The 25,588-nt window shown below is 47.3% G+C and overlaps 1 protein-coding gene across 4 annotated transcripts in view; it reads right to left on the bottom strand.

The window, feature by feature from the left end:
* LOC119432958 (uncharacterized) overlaps positions 1 to 25,588 on the bottom strand; it is a 118,171-nt gene that overhangs the window by 30,257 nt on the left and 62,326 nt on the right. For 3 of the 4 annotated variants that reach the window (XM_049656865.1, XM_049656857.1, XM_037700133.2), the window contains exon 2: positions 6,006 to 6,205. In XM_049656865.1, the coding sequence (XP_049512822.1) occupies positions 6,006 to 6,170 (165 nt within the window). In that variant the 5' untranslated portion in view covers positions 6,171 to 6,205. Of the gene's footprint in view, positions 1 to 6,005; positions 6,206 to 25,124; positions 25,317 to 25,588 lie in introns of those variants that run through there. The other variant, XM_049656861.1, reaches the window with a different exon arrangement.

The raw sequence follows: 25,588 nt of genomic DNA, 5'->3' as shown, positions 1-25,588 counted from the left end.
TTCTCGCTCACTGTATTAGTAGTATGGTCCCTAGTAGTATATCTGGTTTATTATGCCGGTGTTGTCTTGTAATAGATATACGAAGAAAAAAAAGAATACGTCATATTGCCTCAGCCAATTATTTGCACGATACGCGACCCCAAGCACCACAAAATTCCCTCCCTTGCCTTTTGTTTCGTCATGTAAACAATTTCGGCGCGTGAAATTTATGTAGTTCGCCGGAGCTCTCCGAGATGGCGCCCGGAGTCCGGAAGTGCTAACTCTGGAACACGGGACACGGCGTGAAAGGGTAGGCTGAAGAAAACGAACTGTTCGTAGCGACTGGCGTTTGCTGTAGCAAAGAAACTCGAAAGAAGAAGCTATGAGCCGTGCAACGAGCGATGGAACGGGAAATTATAGTTATTAAAAGTTAAGAAGCCGAGAGACGGCGGTATGCATTAGTGAGCAAATGGGCGAAGAGGATGTGGAGTTGGGCATATGGGCGTAGAGCAGATATCACTAGTGGCCTCTTGAGGGCAACAATATGGGCGCCGAGTGAAAGGAAACGCTGTTGAGGCTGGTAGAGGACTAAGTGGACTGATGAAATTAGGAAATTTGCAGGCACAGGTTGGAGTCGTCTAACACGGGACAGGGATAATAGGGGATCGATGGGAAAAGCCCTCGTCCAGAAGTGGAAGGGGATGACGATCGAGTGAAAAAAGAAAGAAAGAAAAGAAAAACATTGACGTTTAAGGAAAAAAAAAAAAGAACCAGGAAACTGACCAGTAAGTATTATGCTATAACCGCGTAAACGGTGTCCGCGAACACGTTACCGTGTTAAATGAAGTCAGAGATGCAGAAACAACATACTGGATGGGCGCGATGTAAAGGAATTCAGACGTTGTAACTATATCAAGCAACAAAAAATGAAACCCGAATGTCAAAGCTTGATCGTAGTTCGAAGGGCAGTGCTCTATAGTGCTCGAAGCAAGATTAGCGGGCCCCATAAAAACACCTTTTTTGCTATCGCGGATCATTCCAGCATCTTACAAATGAATCGCCGTGAAGTTTCAGAAAGTACAACTCAGTGGCGATAGATGATAGTGCTTACTGGTCATTTAAATAAATGATCAAACAAATAACTAACTAAATAAATAATCAATCGTCATATCTCGCGCGCTCCCAACAGCAGCGTGTCGACTACCCAATTAGGCTTAGTCGGTTGGAACGCATACATTTTCAATATTCTCAGTAACGATCCCATTCGCTCTGCCATAAAACGGATAAATGCGTTCGCGAAAGTTCTTCCCCGACGCAGCGTTGTCGGGTAAGATCAGCAGTGGAGATAATATATGCGCATAGCAAAGCGCCTTCGACATCAACCAAGGCAAGGAGGGCAGATCTAGGAATACCGCTCCGTGCCTCGCTGCGCGCAAGTGTGGCAGCGCATGGGGCAAATGAAAACTGAGTCACGGAGCGAGAGCGCCTCTCTCCCTCGGGCATTCCATGGGCGCAGGTGACCGTGAACGCGACGACGCCCGAACAGCCACTGCTGCCATTCACACAGTGAGAGCCGACTCTCAAAGATGCCCGAATTCCTCGTGCACCCGCTCTCCACTTGGATGCGCAGATAACCCCCCAGAATGCAAAATGAACTTTTTTCTTTTTTCGCTCAGAGCCAACAAACACTAACCGGGTGCCCTCGGGCAAGGGGCCAGAAGGCCACAATGAAATAAATTATTAAGCTGGAGGCTTGAAGAGTGCTTTAAACAAGCTTACGCTATACGGTTAGTGACCCAGTTGGATGGGGATTACAACGAAGAGTAAATAAATAAAAATAAATTTCCACATACACTATATACTGTACTGCATGAAGCCAAGAAAGACATAGCAGACAATAACGGTTCTTTTTTAATTGCAATGTAGAAACAGTACGGAAAAGCCAAATGAAAGGGGACGAAAAGACAACTTGTAGCCGGTGGGAGCCGAGCCCGCAACTTCCGCATTACGCGTGCGATGCTCCCCCAATTGAGCTACGGTGACGGCTGCCCCCCATCTTCCATTTTATTGGGCATGTGCCTGTGTGTACTAGATCTATCCCTAAGTGTTAACCATGATTACTCATGGCCCCGGCGCCGGTGGACCATCCACGGCGGTAAGAAACATCCTGTCAACCGCAGACGTGTCACGTATTACATGAGCTTATAGGAGCCGCGCACTGGCCAGTAAACCATCGTTAAACGTTAGAGGGTTCTTTATTTCTTTGTAGTTAGGAAGCGCGATTCAATTTTGTGGCGATGATTATGTGAAGGGCGCGCAAATAACTACTTACGGAGGAATAGCTGAGCATACCGTGCATCTTTACCTGCGAAAGAGCTACCCTGCGCAGCTACAGCTGTTTCTATCGCGCTACGGGACTGACGACGTTAGACGAGAATCTCAAGTTGGCTGAAAGTCTCTTTTGGCAATTTCGCTTGCGAGCTTCGTGTCGATGAAAGCGTGAAAAAAAGAAGAAAGAACTAAGAGAGAAAAAAAAAAAACAAGGATGCATTCTAAGCATAATGATCTTTTAACAACCCTTCGTTTCCTTCTAACTTCTTTTTATTTACTGTGAAATTTATATGTTTCGAAAATAGCGAGGCGCTGCGAAGATAAGTGCTGTCGTGCTGGGCTTAACTTCGGTAATCCTCGATGGCTTAGATAAAAGAGGTTATCGGTTAAGCCCATGGACCTTACAATGATAAGAAAGAAGTCTAGCTACGATAGCAGGCGCGAGCCAGTTCAACCGGTAGATGGTTCCTCGGGACTGGGTGCCTCGTAAGCGCTCGAAGGCTACGGTAACCTAGACCAGCTTTTCTGAAATTGTGGTCCACGGACCGCAAGGGTACTTGACAGGGTTCAAGGGTGTCTGTGGAGACCGCTCTAGAAATGCCTCATAACTGCACTTTTATCCAGTGCTTCATGTTTATAAATGTTAAATTAAAAGCAAGTAGCATGGTTAATGTTGAACTGGAGTTCGGGCCTCGACCACTGCATTCAATAAAGCACGATGTAGGTACCCGGATTTTTTGCGTGCTGCACCGTTTTCCTTGCATCTGTCATAGACCACGACATTAGCTAAAAAATAATGCTCACAGCCTGAAATACAACAACATAATAGCGATGACTCTAGATTGGAGTGAGATTCTTGTGGAAAAGGGGGTGAAATGTTGGGTTAAGTGCAACGCGATAACTGTCTCTCAATAGAGGACACCTCAACCGCGTTGCACAGAGGGGAAGTGGGACTGATAGTTAGAGAAGAGAAAGATCGCAGAGGCAGGAGCAGCAGCAGCGTCAGATGCGCCGGAGGCGCGGGAAAGGGGAGGTCAGGGTTTAGACTCGGTCAGTGAGGCCGGTGTCGTCAACGAAGCTCAGGAGGGCACGGTAGAGCTTCGCGTGACTTGATGAGCAGCCCGAGGGGTGCAGAATTTCCTCTGTTCCTCTGTATGATTTTGTGTGTGCGAGGGGGAGAGGGAAGAAAACGTGCTGAAGGGGGCGCACAAACTACTTGCGAGAGCGTGGTCTGCGACAGCTAGATGAATGAGAACCACTGCTGTAGACCACTGACCTGCCCCAGTGGATTTCAACCGTTTTGCTATACGAGTGCTTGTGACTATGCGAGTTTGAACATGCATCAGCGGGTGTGGGCGCACTGACTCTACTTCTTCCCTCTTATCTTTCTTTCATCTCCTTTGCCCGAGCGTAGGGTAGCCAACAGGGCGCGACCACGGTTAACCTTGCTGTCTACTTCTTTATCTCTCTCTTGTTCAAGTACGAAAAAGTATGGGCCTCATATTCGCGACGCTTTCATTCGCAAGTAGTCTTTGCCATTAGCCGGCCGCCTTTGCTAGTACGTTCAACATCAGGAGTGGGTAGAATGTAGGGTACCCTACATGAATCCTTCACTAACTAGTACGTTTAACTCCTGTTTATTTGAGTATGCAGTTTTATTCTCTTTACCAATTTCTTTTTTTCCTTAATTTTGTTCCGAATTTTCTGCCTTTTCTTTTTTACTTCAAAATGTAAGTTTCTTATCGATGAATGATGAGGCAGCCGGTCCGTCCGTCCGTCCCGTCCCGTCCCGTCCCGTCCCGTCCCGTCCCGTCCCGTCCCGTCCGTCCGTCCGTCCGTCCGTCCGTCCGTCCGTCCGTCCGTCCGTCCGTCCGTCCGTCCGTCCGTCCGTCCGTCCGTCCGTCGTCCGTCCGTCCGTCCGTCCGTCCGTCCGTCCGTCGTCCGTCCGTCCGTCCGTCCGTCCGTCCGTCCGTCCGTCCGTCCGTCTGTCTGTCTGTCTGTCTGTCTGTCTGTCTGTCTGTCTGTCTGTCTGTCTGTCTGTCTGTCTAGATTTCTAGCATAAGAGGTTTTTGTGAACACGTACCATGGTTGTAAAAATGCCTGCACCCTTTTTGTTCGCAACAACATAATCTAAAGGAAGGTTAGCCTTTCATTCATCTCGGTGGTCTCCCCGGTACAATTTTTTGTGCGCAGAGAAATTTCCTTGTCGATGTTATAAATACACTGCGAAAACGTAAGGGACTAGAAAAGATGGCGAACAAAAGTCTCAACATCAAATTGAACCGAGTGAGCACCTTTGGCCAAATTCACAGTTTTTGATTCTTAAGTGCTGTTTGCCGTTGGACGACCATCTTCGCTGGCCGGCTGGCATTCGGTCTTGAGAACAGCTTTAGCGTAAGTGTTGTTTTTTTAATGAATACCGGCCTTTGAAAATACACGAGGGAAACGTGTTCAAATGTAAAACTGGAAGAAAAGTGCCTCGGGATCCTACTTCAAATACGCTCATCTGTACCGCAACTATAATACAAACGTCTGAGCAACTCGCCACCACAGCTTACTAGGGCTCACTAAATCCGCGAGCGGCGTGGCGTTATAGGGGTTAGCAAATACGTCGGCGAACCAGACGCCGCATTCACACACATACACACAAAAAAAGTTCTTACGCCAAAATTGTTCGTAAGACCCCAATCTTATGATGTCCACGTTATTATAGCGAAGGCGGCTGGCCACTGGCGAACAACTCTTACGAACAAATTTCTCTGTGAATTCAGCACCGGGGTACGTAATCATGAAGAACTTCGTACGCTATAACGGTTCGTAAAAACAGGCGCCGAGCAATGTTGATGGCGAGCATGTTATATGCAAAGGCGACCAGTCATTCATAAACACCTCTTACGGAAGAAAAACTTTGTGAATTTGGGCCCCAGAGCCCTTGACCAAGCGGCATGCAATGACAATTCTTACGAACAGAAAGCGTGGGACTGCGGCTCCACAGCGGGCCCGGATTCACAATGTCGTTAGTATGTCGAATCGGTTCGTATAGGAACAGGCGTCGGCCAAGTGTGATAAGGGACACATTATTAGCGAATGTAGAGCTGACCAATTAGAGATATTTTATGTTTTGTGAGTTCCAGACCGGGTCGCGTACTCACAAAAGAACCTCTTACGCTAGACTTATTAGTAAGAGAAAATTTCTACCAATCCGGATGCTGGAAGTATTATTAGCGAAGGAGGTTGGCCAATGGTTAAGAGAACTGACAAACAAAAACGTGTTTAAAAACCTCGGTCCGTTTTCACAAAAAAGGTTCTTACGCTATAATTGTGCGGAAGAGCAGATGCCAGCCAATGGTGACGTAGGGCATCTCATTAGCGAAGGTCAATGGTAAAGAGAGCTCACGAACGAAAAGCTTCGTGGATTTGTCCCCTTTTATATGTATACGCAAGTACACACGAGCTGCGTGTGAGTGGCCAGCACTTGTTCGCGGTTAGCTAGCCAGTTGCAACCACCAAGCAGCCGGGCCAGTCACGAGCAGCCGTAACATTCCTTATTCCGTGGCCGTAATCATATCATTGGTGTACCACACTGAATTAGGTGTCTGGCTGGCATCGCGGCTCCAAGTTCCAAAACGATGCACTTGTTTAATGAGGCGGAGCATTACACGCAGTTGTCGCAGTGACGCTAACCGCACGCTTACCTTAGCGGCGCCCAAAGCCTTGGCCCTATCCTGAGGCAAGGGCAGAGAGATGGCGTCCAGCGCCTCCTGGGTGACGGTGAGCGACTGTTGCCGGAAACAGTCGGTCAGGTAGCTGCCCCACTCACGGCCGTCGTTGCAAAACAGCGTGCTCACGTCGGCCGCCATGCCCAGGCGCAGCTGCAGGGGGCCGTCTGCGGGCCCTGCAATAGCGATGTACGCACACATGACGTTATAAACCAACGGCTTCCCAGCTGACAGAAAGAAATTTCGGACTAGACCTGCCTATAGGCGACTCAGCGACTATATACGTTCTGCTCAGAAGGACTGAGAATTGGGCAAGTTGGTATACGTTCATGGCTGCAACAGCGCGATTTCTTAGTTTTTACAGCGAAAGGTGTATATGCCTAGGCGAAACGAAAAACCGTTCGTCCCATGCTTCTCTAAACGTCTCCATTGGCTACACAGTCAGTTACGTCGTTCTTTACGTCGCAACCAAGCGCACGCGCGCCATTGGCAGCGCAGTTAGTGACGCCATTCTCCGCGTCGTATATACCTGCTCTGCCCGCAACGCCGGCTCCTCGGCTCGCCGTTGCCGCATACGTTCGATATCTCGAGTTAGCTCGGTGTCGTGGTTAGCAGCGTCTGCCCGCCATTGGTGCTTGCGTTCCACTAGAAACACAAACATGTAACCAATAATTGAGAAACGCTTCAATACAGCGTCGGGATTAACCCACTGCTATAAACACCGGGGCCGCACGTTTCAGCTTCGCTGGTTAATCATCTGTGCGGAGTGCTTGGGTGGTGTTTTTTGTCTTTAATCGCGCTGCTGTAGCCATGATACTGTCTGCTGTAACTTACGCGGTGGATGGTTCATGGCTAAGCTGCGGTCACCTTCTATGGGCGCGGTAAGCGAAAACACCCGCGTCCGGACATTTTAGCTCAGATGACAACGAAAAAAAAAAAATAAAGAAAAAGAAAAGAAAAAAAAGAAAGGAAAGAAACGAGAAAAAAATTAATCAATTTAAAATTACCGCGTAGCTCTCCGCTACGCGTCCCTCACAGCGCAGATGCAGCTTTCGGACGCAAAAGTCCATCAGTAAATCGGCACGATAGAATGGAAAGGCTTTCCACGTGAGTGGCGGCAGGGACAAGTAACCTTAATGCTTGCGAATATGATTTTACAAAAAAAAAAAAATTCTGCAGCCAGTACAGTGCTCGCACCATCATTTTTTCTTTCTGGCGACAGCAGCTGGGAGAAAAAAAAAGAAAAAAAAAACGTAAGCGGGTGGGATTACTGGTTTCGCGTCCAAATTGCATAATCTATATTTTTTTTCTACTTTATCAGTTGAGCTTAGCATACAGTGACCAAACTTAGCACCTTCTCAAGACGATGAGGAACAGACATCTCTGCAGCAAAGGTTCTTCCCCCTCTCTTGACACATACACGACACGCTTGAGAACATCAGTAGCAGGCTTACAGTTAACTTATCTCTGGCCATCAGGCAGCATGCATGACAAAGAATAATGAAAACAGACAAATACGGAGGCCTAGCATGAATGGGTAAGCGAGCTCTATTCGGCTATACATTTGTGTCGAAAGCGGAAAAAAACACACATAGTCCTCTTAACTATACTACATCCACATATGTTCCCATATTATACCATATAATATGGGAACATATGCGCGTTTTTTATGTATGATTACTTGGTAAGGGGGTTATAGGACATGTGGGCTTTTCGATAAGGGCATGAGTGATGGGTGACAATTAAAAACGAGTTCAAGAGGGTACAAATGTGCACATATAAACAGGAAATGTCACAGCTACCTTCCTCTAAACATCGATGTTTGCAAGTTATGAAAACAGGGGAAGTGGTCTACCGAGGAACCGGCTGCCTCATCATTCATCGATAAGAAACTTACATTTTGAAGTAAAAAGGAAAAGGCAGAAAATGCGGAACAAAATTAAGGAAAAAAAAAAAGAAGTTGGTAAAGGAGAATAAAACTGCATACTCAAATAAACAGAAGAGTTAAACGTACTAGTTAGTGAAGGATTCATGTAGGGTAAGGTGGCCATCGTACGTCGCCTACTGTAGTGCTTTATTACGTCAAGTGTTCCCCATGATTTCATTCAGTCGTTGTTAAAACGCCCAATAGCAGCATGTCATATTTCACAGTTGAATTTTCACAATGTGGTTTCTTCAAGGGTGGAATATATATTCGAGCCGCTAGCAAAACTGGTAAGTCGTTTCAAAATGTGCTCTGCCGTAATAGCAAAAAAAAAAAAAAAATGGCGACCATATGCAAACGTAATTCCAGAGTGTTAATATTAATATGGGCCCAAACATAAGAGTAACAGCTTATAACAACCGGATGTCCCGATTTAGATATTGTTATAGCTAAGTTCTGCTTTAGAAATCACTTTTTAAACATCACCATGCAACAGTTTAACATTGCGCGGAGGTCAGGAACAAACGCTGTTAAAATTACCAACGCTATCAAAATAATATCAATAGTAATACAAGTCACGTTGTATATCATTGCGAAGCTTCCGTGCGCTCCGAATACTCTAACATCCGTCATATACAAGTGTATACGCATTCCACAAACAGTTCCGCATTTTTTAACACGTCGAGAGCATTGCTGTCTTGCTGCTATTTTCACGACCATTCGGCGAGCGTTAGGCCTTTTGTTTCTTCGTTTTCATAGCAGTAACCTGCCTGTAGCATTACCCCGACACCGAAGGCAACGAAGATGGAAGAGCAATGATTTGTAAACTATAAATTCCGAAACTGAAGCCTCCATCCCATTCCACAGCTTCCGTCTTCGACGTTTCTATCTGCGAGCAGCGTGCAGAGAAAGTGAGGAAATGCCACGTTCCACATCTACAACAAAAGCGCTCACCGCGAACCGGGAAGCCAACACGTACCGCGTCCGATCATGTTGCTGCGGCGCAGAGTGAGCGATGCGGCGGTATATCGGCGAGGAGCGCGAACCGTTGGTCACGACCACATCTTAGAGTGCACTGAGGGCGAAATGAAAGCCGGAGCTGAAAGTATACGCAGTTTGCAACGACGCCGCTCGCGGTTTCCGGTGCCTGGAGCGGGGATCTTGGCACGGGATGTGATTGCGCCAGGGAACCCCAAGCATTGCGCCCCCGGTGAGACACGGTTGGCACGATTCGCAGCAGCCTTCCTGCTCTCGGCCAGTGACCGTCAGCGCACCAGAGGTGCCATGAAGATCACCACGGTTCTGTAAGCGCGGAGCTTTGCTACTCCCGATGGCCCACAGCCCGCAACAACACGGACTGCGCCTGCTGAGGCTACACAGTGCTCTCTTAGATTCTATAGGACTGTGTAACTGAGCTCGACAAACGGCAGATGCAAGCGTCGATCCAGGAGAGATGACCTATCTAAGTTCCTGGTATTGTTAAGAAGGCAGACTTGTCACCGCTAGCCCTGAAGCAGTTGCCTGCTTCTCCTAAAGTGTCCTATTTTGACCACACACACATTTACATGGACACTTCGTCATGGACCGAATGAACAATTAGTCGCTGACATAAGACTTCTTCACCACCACGCAATGGAGGAAAAACACAACATAGCGTATCAATGGATACCGGGCCATTGAGGCACCTACGGAAACGACCATGCAGATGAGGCCACCCGATCTGCGCATCATGGCATCCACTGTGTAGCTATACCGTTATCCAGAACAGATGCCGCTACAGGGCTTCGTTCGCTCGCACGTGAACTTACACTTGCACAGTGGAACTCGTCGGAATTTACCAACGCTCGTCTCCACAATTTGAATCCGAATCTACAGCTCCGTCTTCCATCAGGAATATCTAGAGCTGAGGAGATGCTTCTGTGCCGCTTGTGGCTTGGCGTGACCTTCACGAATGCTTACTCATTTCCGATCGGAATGGCCAACAGCCCACATGCGATAACTGTAGCTGCGAGGAAACAATCGCCCACATTCCCTGTGAGTGTCCCCGCTTCAGTGCACCCAGGAAAGGACTTTCAAGAGTGTTAGATAGACTTTGTCGGAGGAAAGGGTCCTGAGACACTGGCCGAGACCGTCCTCAGCACAGAAGGCTTTGAAAGCGTTGTTGGGCTTCTTGCGGAGAACTGACAGACTTTAAGTAGTGCCGTATTCTCCTTTCTTTTTCCTTTTTCTTTTTTGCTCTTCTTTCCTTTTTTTGTTTGTAACAGCTCTGTTCCATTACCTTTTATTCCCCTCACCCCCTTTCCCCCGCACAGGGTAGCCAGCCAGTCTGAGAACTGGCTAACCTCCCTGTCTTGCCGTCTATTCCTCCTTCCTCCTCCTCCTTTACACGGACAGTTTCACCATTTCACAAATATTCTTACAATACCAGCTACCCCACCCGATTCCTTTAAGATTTTAAAACTTAATCCAATTTCTTTTATCCACCCCCCTACCCCCATTAAGCTCACCTTTCCAACATTTTCATGTGTGTGTGTGTGCGTGTGTGTGTGTGTAAACGTGGCATACATTGGGTGAATCGTGACGAAAAGGAACACGTTTTCATGAACTCTAACACCTTCTTGCTTGCAACATAAAGTCGTATATCCTTTGAATGTACAACGAATATGCGATACGTTGTATCCACGCTGTCCGGGATGTCCTGGAGTAATACCGGCTGTCGATCCTGAACTCTACCAGAATGAGTAATTCCGAGATGAGTTCTTATTTCGTGATGCAAAAAAAAAAAACCTGAAATATTGGTAGTCTTGAATCTATTTTTGTAATCAGAGGTAAAGTTTTTGTCAACGCAAGACTCCAATGGCCGTCCCTATAGCCAGCTAAAGGGCGACATGAAATTTCTCATAGCGTCTGCTGTGCCGTAGGGTAGCAAGACACCAACATCAAAGCCTTGAACGGTACATTTTCGTGAATTCAAGGGTCAGAAATAACGGCGAGTAAGGGTGACATTAAATTTATTTTCATTACTTATTCCAGCGGCCACCTGTGCGCGCAAGAATACAAAAAGCGGCAACTCTGACATTCCTTCGCCGACAAGGTCTGACGATATCAACAGAAAAATGTGCACCAGCGGCATTTATACGAAAACCGACGTCGTCCTACTCGCGCGGTGTGCATCGAGGGCTAGTCAAATGCGTATAAAAAGGACTCAGAGATTCTTAGGCGTTATTGTGGATCGTGATTTCACCTTGGAGTCCCCATGTCTTCTACCTGAAAGAAAAATTCACATGCATTGACAATTTGTTTAAATTCGTAGGCGGAAAATCGTGGGGACCATTCATGCGCTCCATGCAATCTCTTTGCACTATGCAGACTGTACAAGCCCAAGCACTTCGGACATGTATTGGCCTCCTGAGGTGTTTTTCGACAGCTACAACGATTCTCATTGCATAGGAGCACCCGATCACTACTCATATCACTGTTGAAACGCTAAGAGTGCCCATTCGACACTTTTGACGGCTACCATCCCACCACTTAGCCGGTTTTCCAGCACGAAGACCACAGGCTACATTCTGTGGTATTGTGACGAGGCATCATGACTCGACTTGCAGGCTTCAAGCTTGCGAAACGCTCAACATCGGCATTGTGGTAAATCCGGCAATCTCCGACTTGTAACCGCTAGCCCTGAAGCATTGTCTACTTCTCCTAAAGAGTCCTATTTTGACCGCATACACATTTACACGGACGGTTTCACGAATTCCAACAGCTCTACCGGAACATTGGTTGTCCCATCGGACGCGGTCTTTTTGTAGTTTAAATGTTTTCACAATACCACGTCGACAACAGCATAACTAGAGGCTCTTCAAGGTGCAATCAATTACGTGCTCAAGCAGCTACCAAATCGTTGGGCCATTTTCTGCGATTCGAAAGCAGCCCAACAAACTCTGCAGTTTGCTTTACGCCATAGGTTACACGAGCAGCTAGTGCATGAAATAAGGCACGCTCATCACCAAGTGCTCGAGAAAGGCCACGGAATTGTATTTCAATGGTTGCCGAGCCACTGCGGAATTGTCGGCAACAACAGGGCAGATGAAGCTGCGCGCTCGGCTCATCCAAGCATAAGCGGGTGCCTATACTACTCTCGGGTGGCAACTTCAATCACTTGCTCGCCACACCCCACTTCTACGATGGAATTCACCAAGTTTCACCGACTAACGCTTGTGTTCTCTCGACCCTAACTTGCGGCTTCGCCTGCCACCCGGACTCGCCTGTCGCGAAACAACTTTACTGTGTCGCATGTGTTTGGGCGTTGCATTTACAAATGCCTAATCATTACTAATAGAATAGGCCAACAGTGCGGCGTGAAATCTCTGCGGGTGCGATGAGACACTAGAGCACCTTCTGTGTCACTGCCCATCCTTTGACGCTCAACGATGTGCTCTGCAAACTGAACTCAGCCGATTGGATAATAGAGCGCTCTCGGAGGAAAATATCGGAGGACCATGGCCTATGCATTCTCACATGCACAAGGTCACAAAAGCCCTCCTGCACTTCTTGAAGGTGACTGGACTGTACGAACGCTTGTGACAGCGGACATTCCTTTGCGAATGTGTTCACCAATGACTGACTCTTCATTATTTTTCTTCTCTTTAATTCTTCTCTATCTTTCCCTTTCCCCTCCCCAAATGTAGGGTCGCCAACCGGGCACGCCCTTGGTTAACATCATTACCTCTCCTTCTTCGTTACTCTCTCTCTCTATTACAGAATGGAATTTTGGCTGCACTGGTAATCCTATGCGTCACGAGTGGAAATGCGGGAGGGGGAATGCTATACGTTTTGGTACACTGCATTACCGTGCGCACGTATGTACGATTTTACCATTATTACAGCACGTGCTCCGTTGCACAACAACGCGGCGAATGCGTTTCAGCATGGTCTGTCGTTTTCAGTTCTGATCTTTAGGCTGATTCGCTTTTCTTTCCTGAAGAGAGTATTTCGATACGCTATAAGGCTACACGGGACACACTGCACTCTCACAAGTGTCAATACCCCACCGGATGTGAAACGATGTTGCACAGCCTACACGCCCGCGCGAAGAGTCACAACACGCCAAAGTTTAGCTCTGTTGGGCGAATGTAACGCACCTGAGTGTCGCTGCGCTGCTCCTGCCCGCAGTCCTCGGCTGCGCAGAACGCCGTGCAACATTCTACAGCGGGAGTCCAACGGGCGCCGCGACTGAGCAGCCTTCCAGGCACGACAGCGAAGAACGCAGTGCGTCGTATCCAGTTCTCGCGCGTCTCCCGTTTCGCCTTTCCTCGGTGCGTGTCGGCAGCCAGAAGTAGCACATTGTTATACGCTGTAACCAAGGGCCCCGGTCCTTTCGTTACAACGCGAACCTGCGCGCTCGGTCCAAGCTTCTTGAACGACCGGGCGGCCGCGCTTTACCGCCGACGCCTGCCGAAAGTTCCGTCCACTATTTCGGCGAGATGCGATCTTTCACCAGGTTGACACACTGTTTCAGCCGACGCAGCATGGCGCCCACAAAGTGAAAAAAAAATTAATTAACTTCTCTCACAAAGTGCCAGTAGAGCTTCGAGTAAAGCGCTCATCTTCCGCATTTGAAGCTCTTGTGAAAGGCAAGAGAGCGTCTCAAGTGCGTCTAAGTTAATTGAGGTAAACGAACCGCGCAGGCAGTATTCCTATAACGAAGGAGGATCAAATATCACCGTAGATACCGGCGCTCGCACGCTGCATTGGTGAAGCAAGCGTTACGAGGAGGTTAGCAGCAGAGACCGCCGAAGCGTTCCTCGAATACCCTCCCTTCCCTACGGGAAACGCGTTCGAGCACGGCAGCTGAGATCAAGGTCCTCGGCCGTGCTGGTGCGCACCACTCACGTCGGACCCAAAAATAGTACCCGCCGCCAACATCTGTTCCGAACGCGACAGTCTTCGGCACGATTCAGAAAAGGCGAGGAATTTTGGGCCGCGACGGTGCAACGGACCACGAACGTCTGCGTGCGTTACTAACTGCTCATTACGAGGGGTGAATCATCTTTAATCGTCATGCAATAAATGGGGTGAGAGAGGCCGTGGCAATGACTGGGTTCTAGCCACCCTCCGCATGCCGTTCGCGAGGTAAACATCGAAACAACCTATCGTTGGCAGCAGCGCTGGCGTCTGAAGCTGTCTTTTAAACAACGTGTTCATGGCCCATGAAACGTAATGATTCCTTTCACTCGAATATATCATTTTATCGTCGTCAACCATTCAGGGCCGGCCGAGTGGCGGAGTGCCGCTCAGACCACCGACCAAGCGCGAAAAGGAATACGCTGTAGAAAATAACAGTGAAAGAAACAATCAATGAACAGAAAATTTATTTGAATGGAAACCACAGAGATTCTGTCACTTAAAAGATAGGCTTCTTTTCTATTTACCCCAAAAGACATTATTTTTCTTGATTTTAACAGAAATGGTTCCATCAGGGTAAAGAGAAATTTTTGTCATAAATAATGTGAGCGAAAAAATTTTTTCTTCGTGTTTTGATAATCCCAAATTAACATTTGCGTGCAGCTTCATCACCCACGTAAGTGTACAAGGACAGATCTGACGTGAGTGAGTAAAATAGCCAGCGACAGAAAACTTCAGTGAAACTACAGAAAAAGTAAGAAACAGAAAACAATAGAAAACAGAAAACGTATACTGTTTTCTTTATCTTTCTTTTTTTTTACTCAAATATTTTTACAGTGTAGCAATGGTATATAGAGTCGTTACACCATCTAGGCCCAGGACTCTTGTTGCTAAGAGCGACTGTGAACAACTGATCTGCTGCCATAAGAGATTCGGCCGCAACATAACCTTCATAAAACTTTTTGTTTTTAAAAGACCGTTTACAATTCGTTGCACTTGAACACAGTGCCTCAAGATGTCGCTATTAACGCCCATTGTTCGCATTGCTTCCCTGCTCTAATGTCGCAGCTACCCGGCGCGGTAGCTTAGCCGCAATGGCTTTGCGCTGCTAAGCTCGAGGTCGCGACTTCGATCGGCCGCATTTTCATGGGGGTGAAAGCTGCAGTGCTGAAACACTCGTGTGTATTTAGGTGCATGTACAAAAAAACCCCAAGTTGTCAAAATTAATCCGGGGTCCTCCACTGCGGGGTGCCTCTTAATCGATTAGAAGGTGGTTCTGGCAAATAAAACACCAGAATTAAATTTTTAATTTCACTAGAAGCATCCAGTTACGATGACGTTGCTTATTAAAAATTATTCCGGCGTTCTTTTGCAAGCTGAACAATCTCACGCGTGACAGGAAGCACGGAGATGTCCAAGACAGCCACCACGTTGACACGATCAAAAGTCGCCAGAGTTCAAGTTTTGACGGCGATAAAATGTAACTAACGGCTATAAAATATATGACCAGCAGCCGTGTTGCCGCTGTCTGCGATGACTAGTTTGTAAGTTATTTGCTTTGTAACTGGTGACGCCAACAGCTAATACGCCGTCGGTGTTGGACAGCGCGGGCGGTAAAAAAAAAAAAAAAAAAAAAAAGACAGGTTGCTTTGAAATAAAGGACCTACTGTTTAAGGCTTCTCGCTGCTTGCTCTTACTTATAGAACCTACCTTTATCCGTATCTTGCCGCTGGTATCCACGTGGTTCTATAACAGCAAGCAGCATTTCAAACCAACCTGGCTTTTTTTTTTTTTTTTTTTTTTCTGCCAGCTCCCTCTGAAAACTGGACGCGCGTCGCGACGGCCATTCTTCTCTCCTTCACTGCGCGCTTCCTGGCATTCGACCCATTCGACACGGGATAACCGCCGTCCCCGGCTGCCGCTTTTCTCAGAACGCGGCGGGCCCTTCCCTCCCCTATTATCCCGCCGTTAAGCTTTCGGAGCGCGTACCTTGCGACCACTGCAACCGGGATGACTGACCGACGCGCGCGACAACGACATCACGTGACAAGCACCTACGATTTTCGTGACGTGTGCAGGGGCCTTGTCCAACACGCCCGAAGCCGCGCTACGGTTCCTGGCCGCGATTTGGATGCGCGTTTTTTAATCGCTTTGTGGAATGATGGTATAATTTGTGATTTGTTGCGTGTTTCAGGAATCGCGGCCACAAAGTCGGCATCTGTGTGATAAATAACTACATAAATCATAAAGCAAACGAAATATTTTGTAGTCCTCGTCAGTTTTTTTTTTCTTTCTATATCTGTGTGCGTGCATTTTAAGTCGCTCTTAGGAGCACAGACTTGAGCTGAAGCACCGGGTGTATGCCCATGGTGATAGTTTCAGCGCCTCCCCAAAATGACATTTTCAGTGACTGGAGAACCGGCTCCGGTCACCGAGAGCGTCGAAGCGTCGCTCTGGCGCGCTTCGCCCCTATGCCGCGACGGCATGCAGAGAAGACGGGCAGGCACAATAGACAGTCCACTGGTCGGTCACGTCTTCCGCGCATGCAGACACCGAGGTCCGCCTCTTTGACGCCTATTGAAGCGTGTTGTGCCGACCGCCAGCGTAATAAAGGAGCCCTAAACGCGTAAGGAGGTCGCCAGTAAAGATTCCCGCCAACCACACGGCCAAAAGAGTCAGCCACGAATGGCCCGAACGAGCAGCAAAGGGTGCCAGGGCTGCGGAAAAAGTGGCGCGGAATCTGCCGCGATTGGCATCAATTGGCCACCGCTGCGACGCGCTGTCGCTCGGGCTGCGGACGTACTGGCCTCGCGAGGAGCTGCGACATCTTTCCAACTTCCTAATCCAGGAGGTTAAGCGCGTTGTCGCAAACTATAAAGTCACACAGCTGGTCCTGGGGGCGAGATTGGCGGCGACGGCACCACCAGCTTCAACGTCAACGAAACTTGAGCATTTATTATTACTGCACGGGATAAAGAGTGCACAGAGTTAGCCCACACTTTCGCAGCGTCGCGCCCGCCGCCCTGACACGTGCACGCACCCTCGCAAAATAATGCCTTTCTCCAATTGTTGCTGCACTAATGAGCTTGGCCTGCGGGCAATCAATCAACTTAAAACATTCGAGTCAGCGCAAATGGAACGAGTTGGAAGATTGCGCGTTCATTGAAAACTCCATCTCACGGGTGCACAGACGCAAACTTTCGCGCCAGCTTAGACGCACGCAATACTTAAGGTTGCCTAGATCTCATAAAACAAATGCATCGTAATCAATCAAGAATGACACAGCTCCGAACTTGGTTATATATTCCTAATGACAACGGGATTAGGGCTTTGTCACACAAACTCCAATTTTGTGAGTGTTCCGTATACTGACATTCGCACCAACGCTTCTGTCAGTTATACTTCTTGCCACTTGCTCCCCCCCCCCCCCTTTCAACAAAAGAGAGAGAGAGAGAAGGAAAACAAAACGACCTCAGTGGCATGTGCCAGCGCCCTGTTTCAATGGGGAAGCTCATTCTGTACATTGCTTCTCTTCATTTACAATTTGTTTCATTTGTCTTTTTTGTTTTCAACAACTCGATCCTTGGTCTATTCCCTATAGGAGGTTTCTGCCATCAAATGAGGCTATCATAATTTTCCTCTACCTCCTTGCTGAATAATTTACCCATGCACTCCTTGACGAAATGTTTGACGTTATCATTTTCGAGAGCCTAGTCAAACCTAGAGCAGCCCAAACTGCACCGAGGCCTCATGAATGAGATGATGAATTACAGAGAATGCGAGGTAAAGGAGGTGAGGAAAGGCACCGAGGCGAGCCACAAATGGTTAACCAACCTCCCTCTCAGTGATAAATTAATGTCCCGAATTTCGAGACTAGCCTGAATAAATATTGGACGATGAGTGCCTCATTATGCGCGAAGGCTTCGTGCAAGGGCTCCAAGTTAAATACAGTAGCGTCAAACATATAAGATTTAGATGGAGTTGGTGCACCGCTGATGGACAACCTTTGAAATACACAGTATTTCACACCACAATTCCATAAAGAACTTCCGATAAGCAAAACAAGCACTGTAATGTGCTTGACGGCACAAAGGACTGACAGCATATGTCAGAAAAATACACAGAACTCACTGACAAAATGTATTTTTTGCTTAGGGATCATTCGGACTCACACTCACCAAAGTTTACTCAACCAGGCTCACTCGGACTCACACTCACTCGCGGGTCTGAGTGAGTCGGAATGAATCGATTCATGAGTGAGTTTCTGTATTTGGCGTCAAAGTATCATCAGTCAACAGAAAGTCCCTTGAAAATCACGTGTCGGAAGATATTTTAACTTTGCAGACAGCGCGGCCTCTTCTGGAACAGAACGGAGGGGAAAAATGCCACTTGGCGATTTTTTCCTCTCCCTCCGGTTACAGGCAGGCGACAAGGAATGAGCGGGTTGCGTGCGTACACTTGGTGAGACTCAAACATGGCTTTACCAAGGCTGCCTGTCCGACTCCTGTGCGCCCATCGCCATCATCAACCTCGTACACCCTACATACGCGAGCACCATTCGAAGTTCACAATGGAAAATTGTGCCGCTGAAAAGTGACCAAGTCCCACACTAACTATCAAGTCTTATCCGACACGTAGTGCATATCCGTAAATTCTTTGCGACATGGCGCGAGCAGCAAGCGTATAGCAGCATCCGGGACACTGCAGTCGGCCTCCTCCTGCGCGTGTCAGCGCTTTGCAATAGCTTTGCCAGCTTTGTTTTGGCGCAGTTATTGTACGGAAGCCTACTTCTCGAAAGCGAACGTTTTTGCACAGACCTTTTCGGAGACAGGCGGTCCATCCTTTGAACTGCGACCAGGTCATTCTACGAGGCTCACGCATGGCGCTGCTGGAAGCGGCCCCCGTGGAGCACGCACATGCCAGGCGAGTCGGCGACAGGACGCGGTCGTGTGGCGTCGCACGGATTCCCGAGAGGAGCACCACGTGCGCGCGGGGGTGGAGTGTCACGGCTATCGAGAGACACGGACGGTGGCCGAAGCTCCAGCTGGTGCCACACCGTCAAGACTCGGAGAGACAACACGCGAGCTTGGCTGGAGGCGAGAAACGTTCGTCGCGGCGCCACCGAGATTCGAAAGGGCTGCTGCTTTCTCTCTCTTCGTGGCCCCTCGTCCTCACCGCGCAGGCGAACCCCTCTGAATGGGGCAGAGGGGGTGGAGAGAAGGAGGCTGTCTTCTTCCAGATGCGCCGCTTCATTGCGGGCACCGGAAGCGGCGAGGAGGGGGCGTTCGGAAGTGGTCCCATATCCGCTGCCGCCAAGAGCCCCAGACCGAACCCCCCAACCTCCTCCTCTTTTCGCGGCCCCCTCTGGGCAACGCCTCTCCTCGGCTACAACTCCCTCCCCCCTTCCTCGACTCCCCGGAGGATCTTTCGCGCGACGGACGCCGCCCCTGGGCTTCGGCAGCGCATCCGAGCCTCGCAAAGAAGCGGGACGGCGTCGCGCGGGGCCCCCTCGTTGTTGACACCGGGGCGGAGGGCCGCGGTCGTCGTCCGGCACGGAGAAGCGCGCGCGGGCGCCCACAGAAAAAGCGAGGCAGGGTAAAGAAGAAGTCCAAGAACGACGATGGGGTGGGGGGGGGGGGGGGGGGGAGAAAAAGAAACCCCTCCCCGGCGAAATAAAGTAGCACAACAGTAAAAGAGAACGAAAAACGTATACCCAGCCAGGGAGACGTGCTGTCGCGCTCTCTTTTACATGACTCTTTCCTTTCTCGTGTGGTATTTCAATGAAAAGCCGGAGCGGAGTACTACGAAGACAGGGAGCGGTTTAAAGAAAAGCCGCCCATTCTGCAACGGAAAAACACAGACTCGTACGGGAAAGGAATGGCAACGACAAATGCAGAGCTATTTCTCGTAATACTGTCCCTGCAGGTGCACGCAGATCGCCACAGTTTAGGCAGCGATTTTTTATTTACCCGACGGTGCTGAGCACGGAATAGCGGCTTCGTGACTGCACAACTGAGATAGAGATAGGGGGGCATTGCAAGAACTCTCGCGCAGCGCATCGTGCTTTTGGGTGCATGTTAAAGAACCTCTGGAGGTCAATGCTAATCCGGAGCTTCCCTCCCTAGGACGTCTATTAAAGCCTGAATTACTTTGGGACATTGACCGCATATAATAATTAAATTAAACTGCTATTTGAATTTTCACTTCACTAATAAACGACCTGATTTCCTTCTTCTGGGGACACCTTCGGAATAAGTAGAAAACGCGCACTGTGTATGTTAGAGAAGATATGCAGCCGTGAAGATTGCAATATAAGGAAGAAATCGATGACAATGAGACTGACAGAAATTGCAGAGCGTTGGCGATGCTTAACATTAATCATTTTGCGTCTAGGGTGACACTCCAAGCCCAGAATCCCAATAATGTTTAACACGACTTCATAGTCTTATGACCAGAAGCCGGCTTCAAGAGAGAGAAAGAGAAGTTTAATGATACGAAATGCAGAGAGGTTCAATTGAATTCAATTCATTTTTATTGATTAGTAAATTAGTGCATAGACAGTAGTATACAGGAAGGGGTCCCAAAGTAAAAACTGCAGGCGGGACCCCTTACGATGAAATAAATATCGAGTAATGAAACGAAACTAACACTGCATAGGTGAAAAATTAATAAGCACATGAAAGACGAAATAAATACAGTGATATCATGCATAATCATATACTAAAAAAGTTACAAAAAATAAAAGGCGCACAAAAAATACAAAAGAAAACCGACACAGCATAACCAAAAAAAAAATAATACCACTGCCACATGTCAGCAGAATAAATTTTAAAAAGTGACTAATACATTCATAGACAATATCAAGTTATTTAGAACAGTCATTTTTTTTATTCAAATAGGTAGTCCTTTAAGTCAGATTTAAACATGGGAAGGGAGTTACATTGTTTTAAGTCGGTAGGCAGGGAGCTCCAGAGTGATATAGCAGAAAAAAGAATAGTTTGTTTTCCATAGTTAGTGCGTACCTAAGGCAAATGTAGATTGCCCTTAACAGAAAAACGGGTGCAGTTAGCATTAACGAATACGTATGATTGAATTATATCGAGGTAGAGATAGCAATGAAACACTTTGAAAAATAATAGACCAAGATTATAGTAATAGGATAAGGATAAAGGTAGTACGCGATTGTTAAGAAAGAACGGGAGTGAGCGAGATTGTCGAGCTACAAAAGAAATAATACGAATGGCTTGTTTTTGAAGGGTTAGGAGAGGTGATAGATGGATATTATAGGTGCTGCCCCAGGACTCAATACAATAATTATGACTGTGAATAAATGCATAATATAAAGTGACAAGTGTTGTGATATCAAAAAAAGCTCGAGCGCGAATTAGTGCCCGAGCTTTTTTAGTGCGGTTTTCCTAATAACAGACAAGATATGGTCACGGAATTGAAGGTTAGAGTCAATAACAACACCTAAAAAGGTAGCGCTACGGTTAGTTTAGATTTCTTGTGATTGAATATATAGAGAACGAGGAATTGAATTTTTTTTCTGAGGACACGTAAAAAGCACAAAGCACGTTTGATTTACGTAAATTTTTTGTTTATTTATAGAGGACCAACTATGAAGAGAATTTAAATCTGTTTGAAGGTCGGACATTAGGTTGTCAAGTTTGGTATGGGAAGAAATAATGGTGGTGTTATCCGCATATTATATGCACTGTGAAGAAGATAGACACTGGGGGAGATCATTAATGAAGATTAAAATGATAATCGAGCCCAAAATAGAGCCTTGAGGAACTCCACATTTTATAGTAATTGGGTCGGAGTTAGCACCATTAATAAAAATACGTTGTTTCCTATTGTTCAGAAAACTCCGTAAAAGGTTTAAGGCTGGTCCAGTCACGCCATAACGTTCCAGTTTTATAAGAAGTATGTTGTGGTAAATAAAGTCAAAAGCCTTTGCAAAATCAACGAAATAAGTTCCAACATAAATTCCATTATCAATGCATCTTTTAATTGTGTAAGTGAAGTTAGCAATAGCTATAGTAGTAGAAAGCCCCTCACGAAAACCAAACTGAGAATCAGAGAGAATATGAAACTTTGTGAGATATTTACTATGGCGGATTTCAATTACTTTTTCTAAAACCTTGTCTAGAAAAGGAAGCACAGAAATTGGCCTGTAATTTTCGACAAGCTTACAGTCCCCTTTTTAAAGACAGGCAATACCTTTGCTTCCTTGAACTGTTGCGGAAACACTGCAGTCTTAAATAACAAGTTAAATATATTAGAGAGCACACGAGCGATTAAAGGACTGATTACTTTTATGACATCAAGATTATTGTTATCTAAACCCGGGCCTGTGGCGCGCAGATTGGTAATAACCGATTGCACTTCTTCAGTAAATGTAGGATATATATATATAAAGAGAATGAGGATAACGGGGAATAGTGCAGGAGTAAGGAGAGGAAGAGGTATCAAAGCAAGCAGACGAGAAATGTTCAGAACAAGCGTTTGCAATCCCTGAAGCATCATTAATGCATAAGCCATTCTGAACAACCGAAGTCACTTGCTTAGTGGTTTTACTTTGTTAAAAAACTGATTGAGCAGTTTCCATTTTCTTTTTGAATCCTTTCCACAGTCCTGCAGCTGCTTACTGTAATAGTGCCACTTGGCTGCTTTGAGAAGAGTGGCTAATACAGCCGAATACTTTTCATAGCGTGATTTTAATTTGCCAGTTGAATGGCTGTCGTTTTTTTTTTGTATAGGTTATCCTTCTTCCGTAAAGAAGAAAGAAGAGATTGAGTAATCCAAGGGGCGCGTGGAGCCCGATATCGCCTTTTGGATGATGTAGTTGCTGTGCACCTCTGTATCGCATCAGTAGTGACGGAATAAAATTCAGACAGAGCAGCCTCAAATGCTACAAATGTTGAAACAAATGACGATAATTCTAAGCAGTAACGTGCGCAACCTATATGTGAGAGAACGTGTTGACAGGAAGTTGATTTCTGTTGTGAAAAATGCGGCGAGGTTGTATAGGCGGCTGTCGCAAATAGTTCGTAAGATGGAGGACAGACGGCTATATGCTTACGTCGCCAAGCGCTCAATGGAAAACGAGCAGAGAAAATATCCTTAATGCATGCTTTTTTGGCTCCACCGACCAAAATAAGCCTTCTTAAGTGTTAACATCCAAAATAAGTATTTACTGGAATTATAAAATCGTAGTTAAATAATTGATTGTATCTTAATTAGCCCCTTCAGTCACGGTGCACACATTTGTCGACGCGACATATTTTTGCCATTTCTGCGCAGTTGTGGCAAGGAATAGACCACAAAAATTAAGCTTAGGGTAAATTGAACGTTATTTTTACCTCAAGTACCTTCTTTTACTTCTGAGCGAAATCTATCGCTACCGCAGATCACTTTGGAGAAGGCACTACAGTTTTTGACGGGAGGTATGACGTGAGACGTTTCTGTAGCAATTGCGAAATGTTTTTCTTTCTAGTAATGCTTGCAACCAATAATTAACGTGAAGGAGTAATTCGCGCTAGTGATTCAATTATTTTTTTATGAAGATACGTATCATTACTGAGTGCACAATAATTAGACACTTAATCACTCTCTAATTACGGTGACTCATCATAAAATGCAGAAAGAGTCATTCTACCACCTTGACTTGCACTTAATGGAGTTTGCAGCACCTTGGCATAAAATTATGTAACTTTCATACAATTATCGACAGTCGATCATAATTCGTGACCGAAGGGGGTAGTGCTTGTATGTACGCCAGGAAAACATGACGAAAATATAGAAAAAAAAAAGAAACACGTCTGCAATCTGGTTTGTGATAAAGAGCGATGGTGCACAAAGGTGGACACAAAACCTTCGAGGACAGGCTGCCCGGGCGGCCGCGACATAATGAGCTTTACAAGATCGCTTGGCCAAAAAGCAACAGCTTTCTTTGTTGTCGCTCAGACGGCAGAAATACAAACACCTACCCCCCGCGCCCCAATTCTCTTTGTCGTTCAATATTTGTTTTGATGAGCTCTCTCTCTCTCTTCCCCTAGCTGCTACCCTGGATCCACCCATGGCTCAAGAACGATACAAAATCCTCAACTTGTACACAAAGAAAAATGCACAGGAAGCACTAAACAGATGTATTTCACTCATCAAGAAAATCCTCAAGAACGCTCGGACCATGAAGTAATAAAAAAAAATAATTTATCTTTACGCGACCAGGTTCCACTACCGTGCCTGTACACGGGACTCAACCTTTGGAGGCTTCAAGGTCTTCTCTGACAGCCCAGAAGCGATATAGGTGCAGGTAGCAGTTTCGTCTTTGCCAGTACTATGTCTCGTAAAGTGTGAGCACTGTCAAAGTTGTTATTATGAATAACCTGCCGCGGTAGCGCAGTAGCTATGGCGTTGCGCTGCTGAGCTGCAGGGTTCGATCCCGGCCACGTTCCTATGGGGGCGGAATGCAAAAACGTTCGTGTACCATACATTGGGTGCAGGTCAAAGAACCCCAGGTGGTTAAAATGAATGAGGAGCCGCCCCCCCCCCCCCCCCCCTCCCAGACCACTACGGCGTGCCTCATAATCAGATAATGGTGTTGGCACGTAAAACCACAGAATTCTTTTTTCTCACTATGAAAATGATGCGACGGACACACAATAAATTAAGCGGCCCGGTTACATTGAAAAAGCGGGGAGATGCTGACAAATACCGAACGTATAAATAAGGGAAGACTACATTAAGGGCAAAATCTTGAGCTGCACTAAGCGTAACCATGGTATACCATGTTCATCGTCAAGTGTTGTGTATTGCTCCGACGCTGCATAATTAAGCGTCAAAACGGCAGAACATGAAACGTTACGCGTATTCGGAGTTACGACGTACGCGCTTGTTTTGACAGAAGCAAGCAGCGCGCGAAGTTCTCGAGGCAGTGTCAAAATCACGAGCAGTCTGGCGTCGCACGTCACGCGCGTGCCACTGCTTTCGTGGCACGACAAGCCAAGCAGCGCGGACCACGCGCATTTGCCCCGCAGTGTTCGCCGCTAGTCTTCACCGCACCTCTCTTTCGTGCCAGTTACCCCATAATTAAACAGCGGAACGAGAAAGCCAAGCTGCACCTAAATCATACACGCTGCGACGTCGCGCGCAAATGCAAGCAAATCGGTGGTGATCTGCGCGCGAGAGAGACAGCGGCCATTGCGAAAGTTGAGGGCGCGCGCCGCAATCTGCACATGCTCGGAGGGGGGAGACCAGCGTACCGTGGGTAGGCACATGGTGAGCTCCGCTGTCCGCCGAGTCTGCCGGGTGCGTCAGCGGCGTGGGTGCCATGTTGCGAGCCGACTCAGTCGCTGATCATGCCTCCACGTTTATGTGACGCGGGGTGGCGAGTCGAGCACACTCGGCCCTCTGGAGACGATGGGAGCCTCGCTAGCGGGCCTCGGACTACGTGCGCGCGCGGTGGCGCTAGCTCAAAACCGCGGGCTGCGCGCTCCGGTCCCTCGAACGTATTTTTAGCTCTAGAGCCGCGCGAAGGAAAGGAAGGGGACAAAAAAAAAAAAAGCAAGAAAGCGAAACAAAAACAACTGTGCGGGAAAGCGGGAAACGTAAACAAAGGTAGCACGTGCTGCGGCAACACCGCGGCAGGAGTTCGGCAAGGGACGTCAAGCGAGCAACTGGTAAGCAATTCCTACGAATAGTTGGACTTGGCGGCTGACGGAGGCGA

The sequence above is a fragment of the Dermacentor silvarum genome, chromosome 1 (genome assembly GCF_013339745.2).
Source record: "Dermacentor silvarum isolate Dsil-2018 chromosome 1, BIME_Dsil_1.4, whole genome shotgun sequence".
NCBI lineage: Eukaryota > Metazoa > Arthropoda > Arachnida > Ixodida > Ixodidae > Dermacentor > Dermacentor silvarum.
The sequence above is the reverse complement of the archived record's forward strand: the minus strand, read 5'-3'. Positions and strand labels throughout refer to the sequence as shown.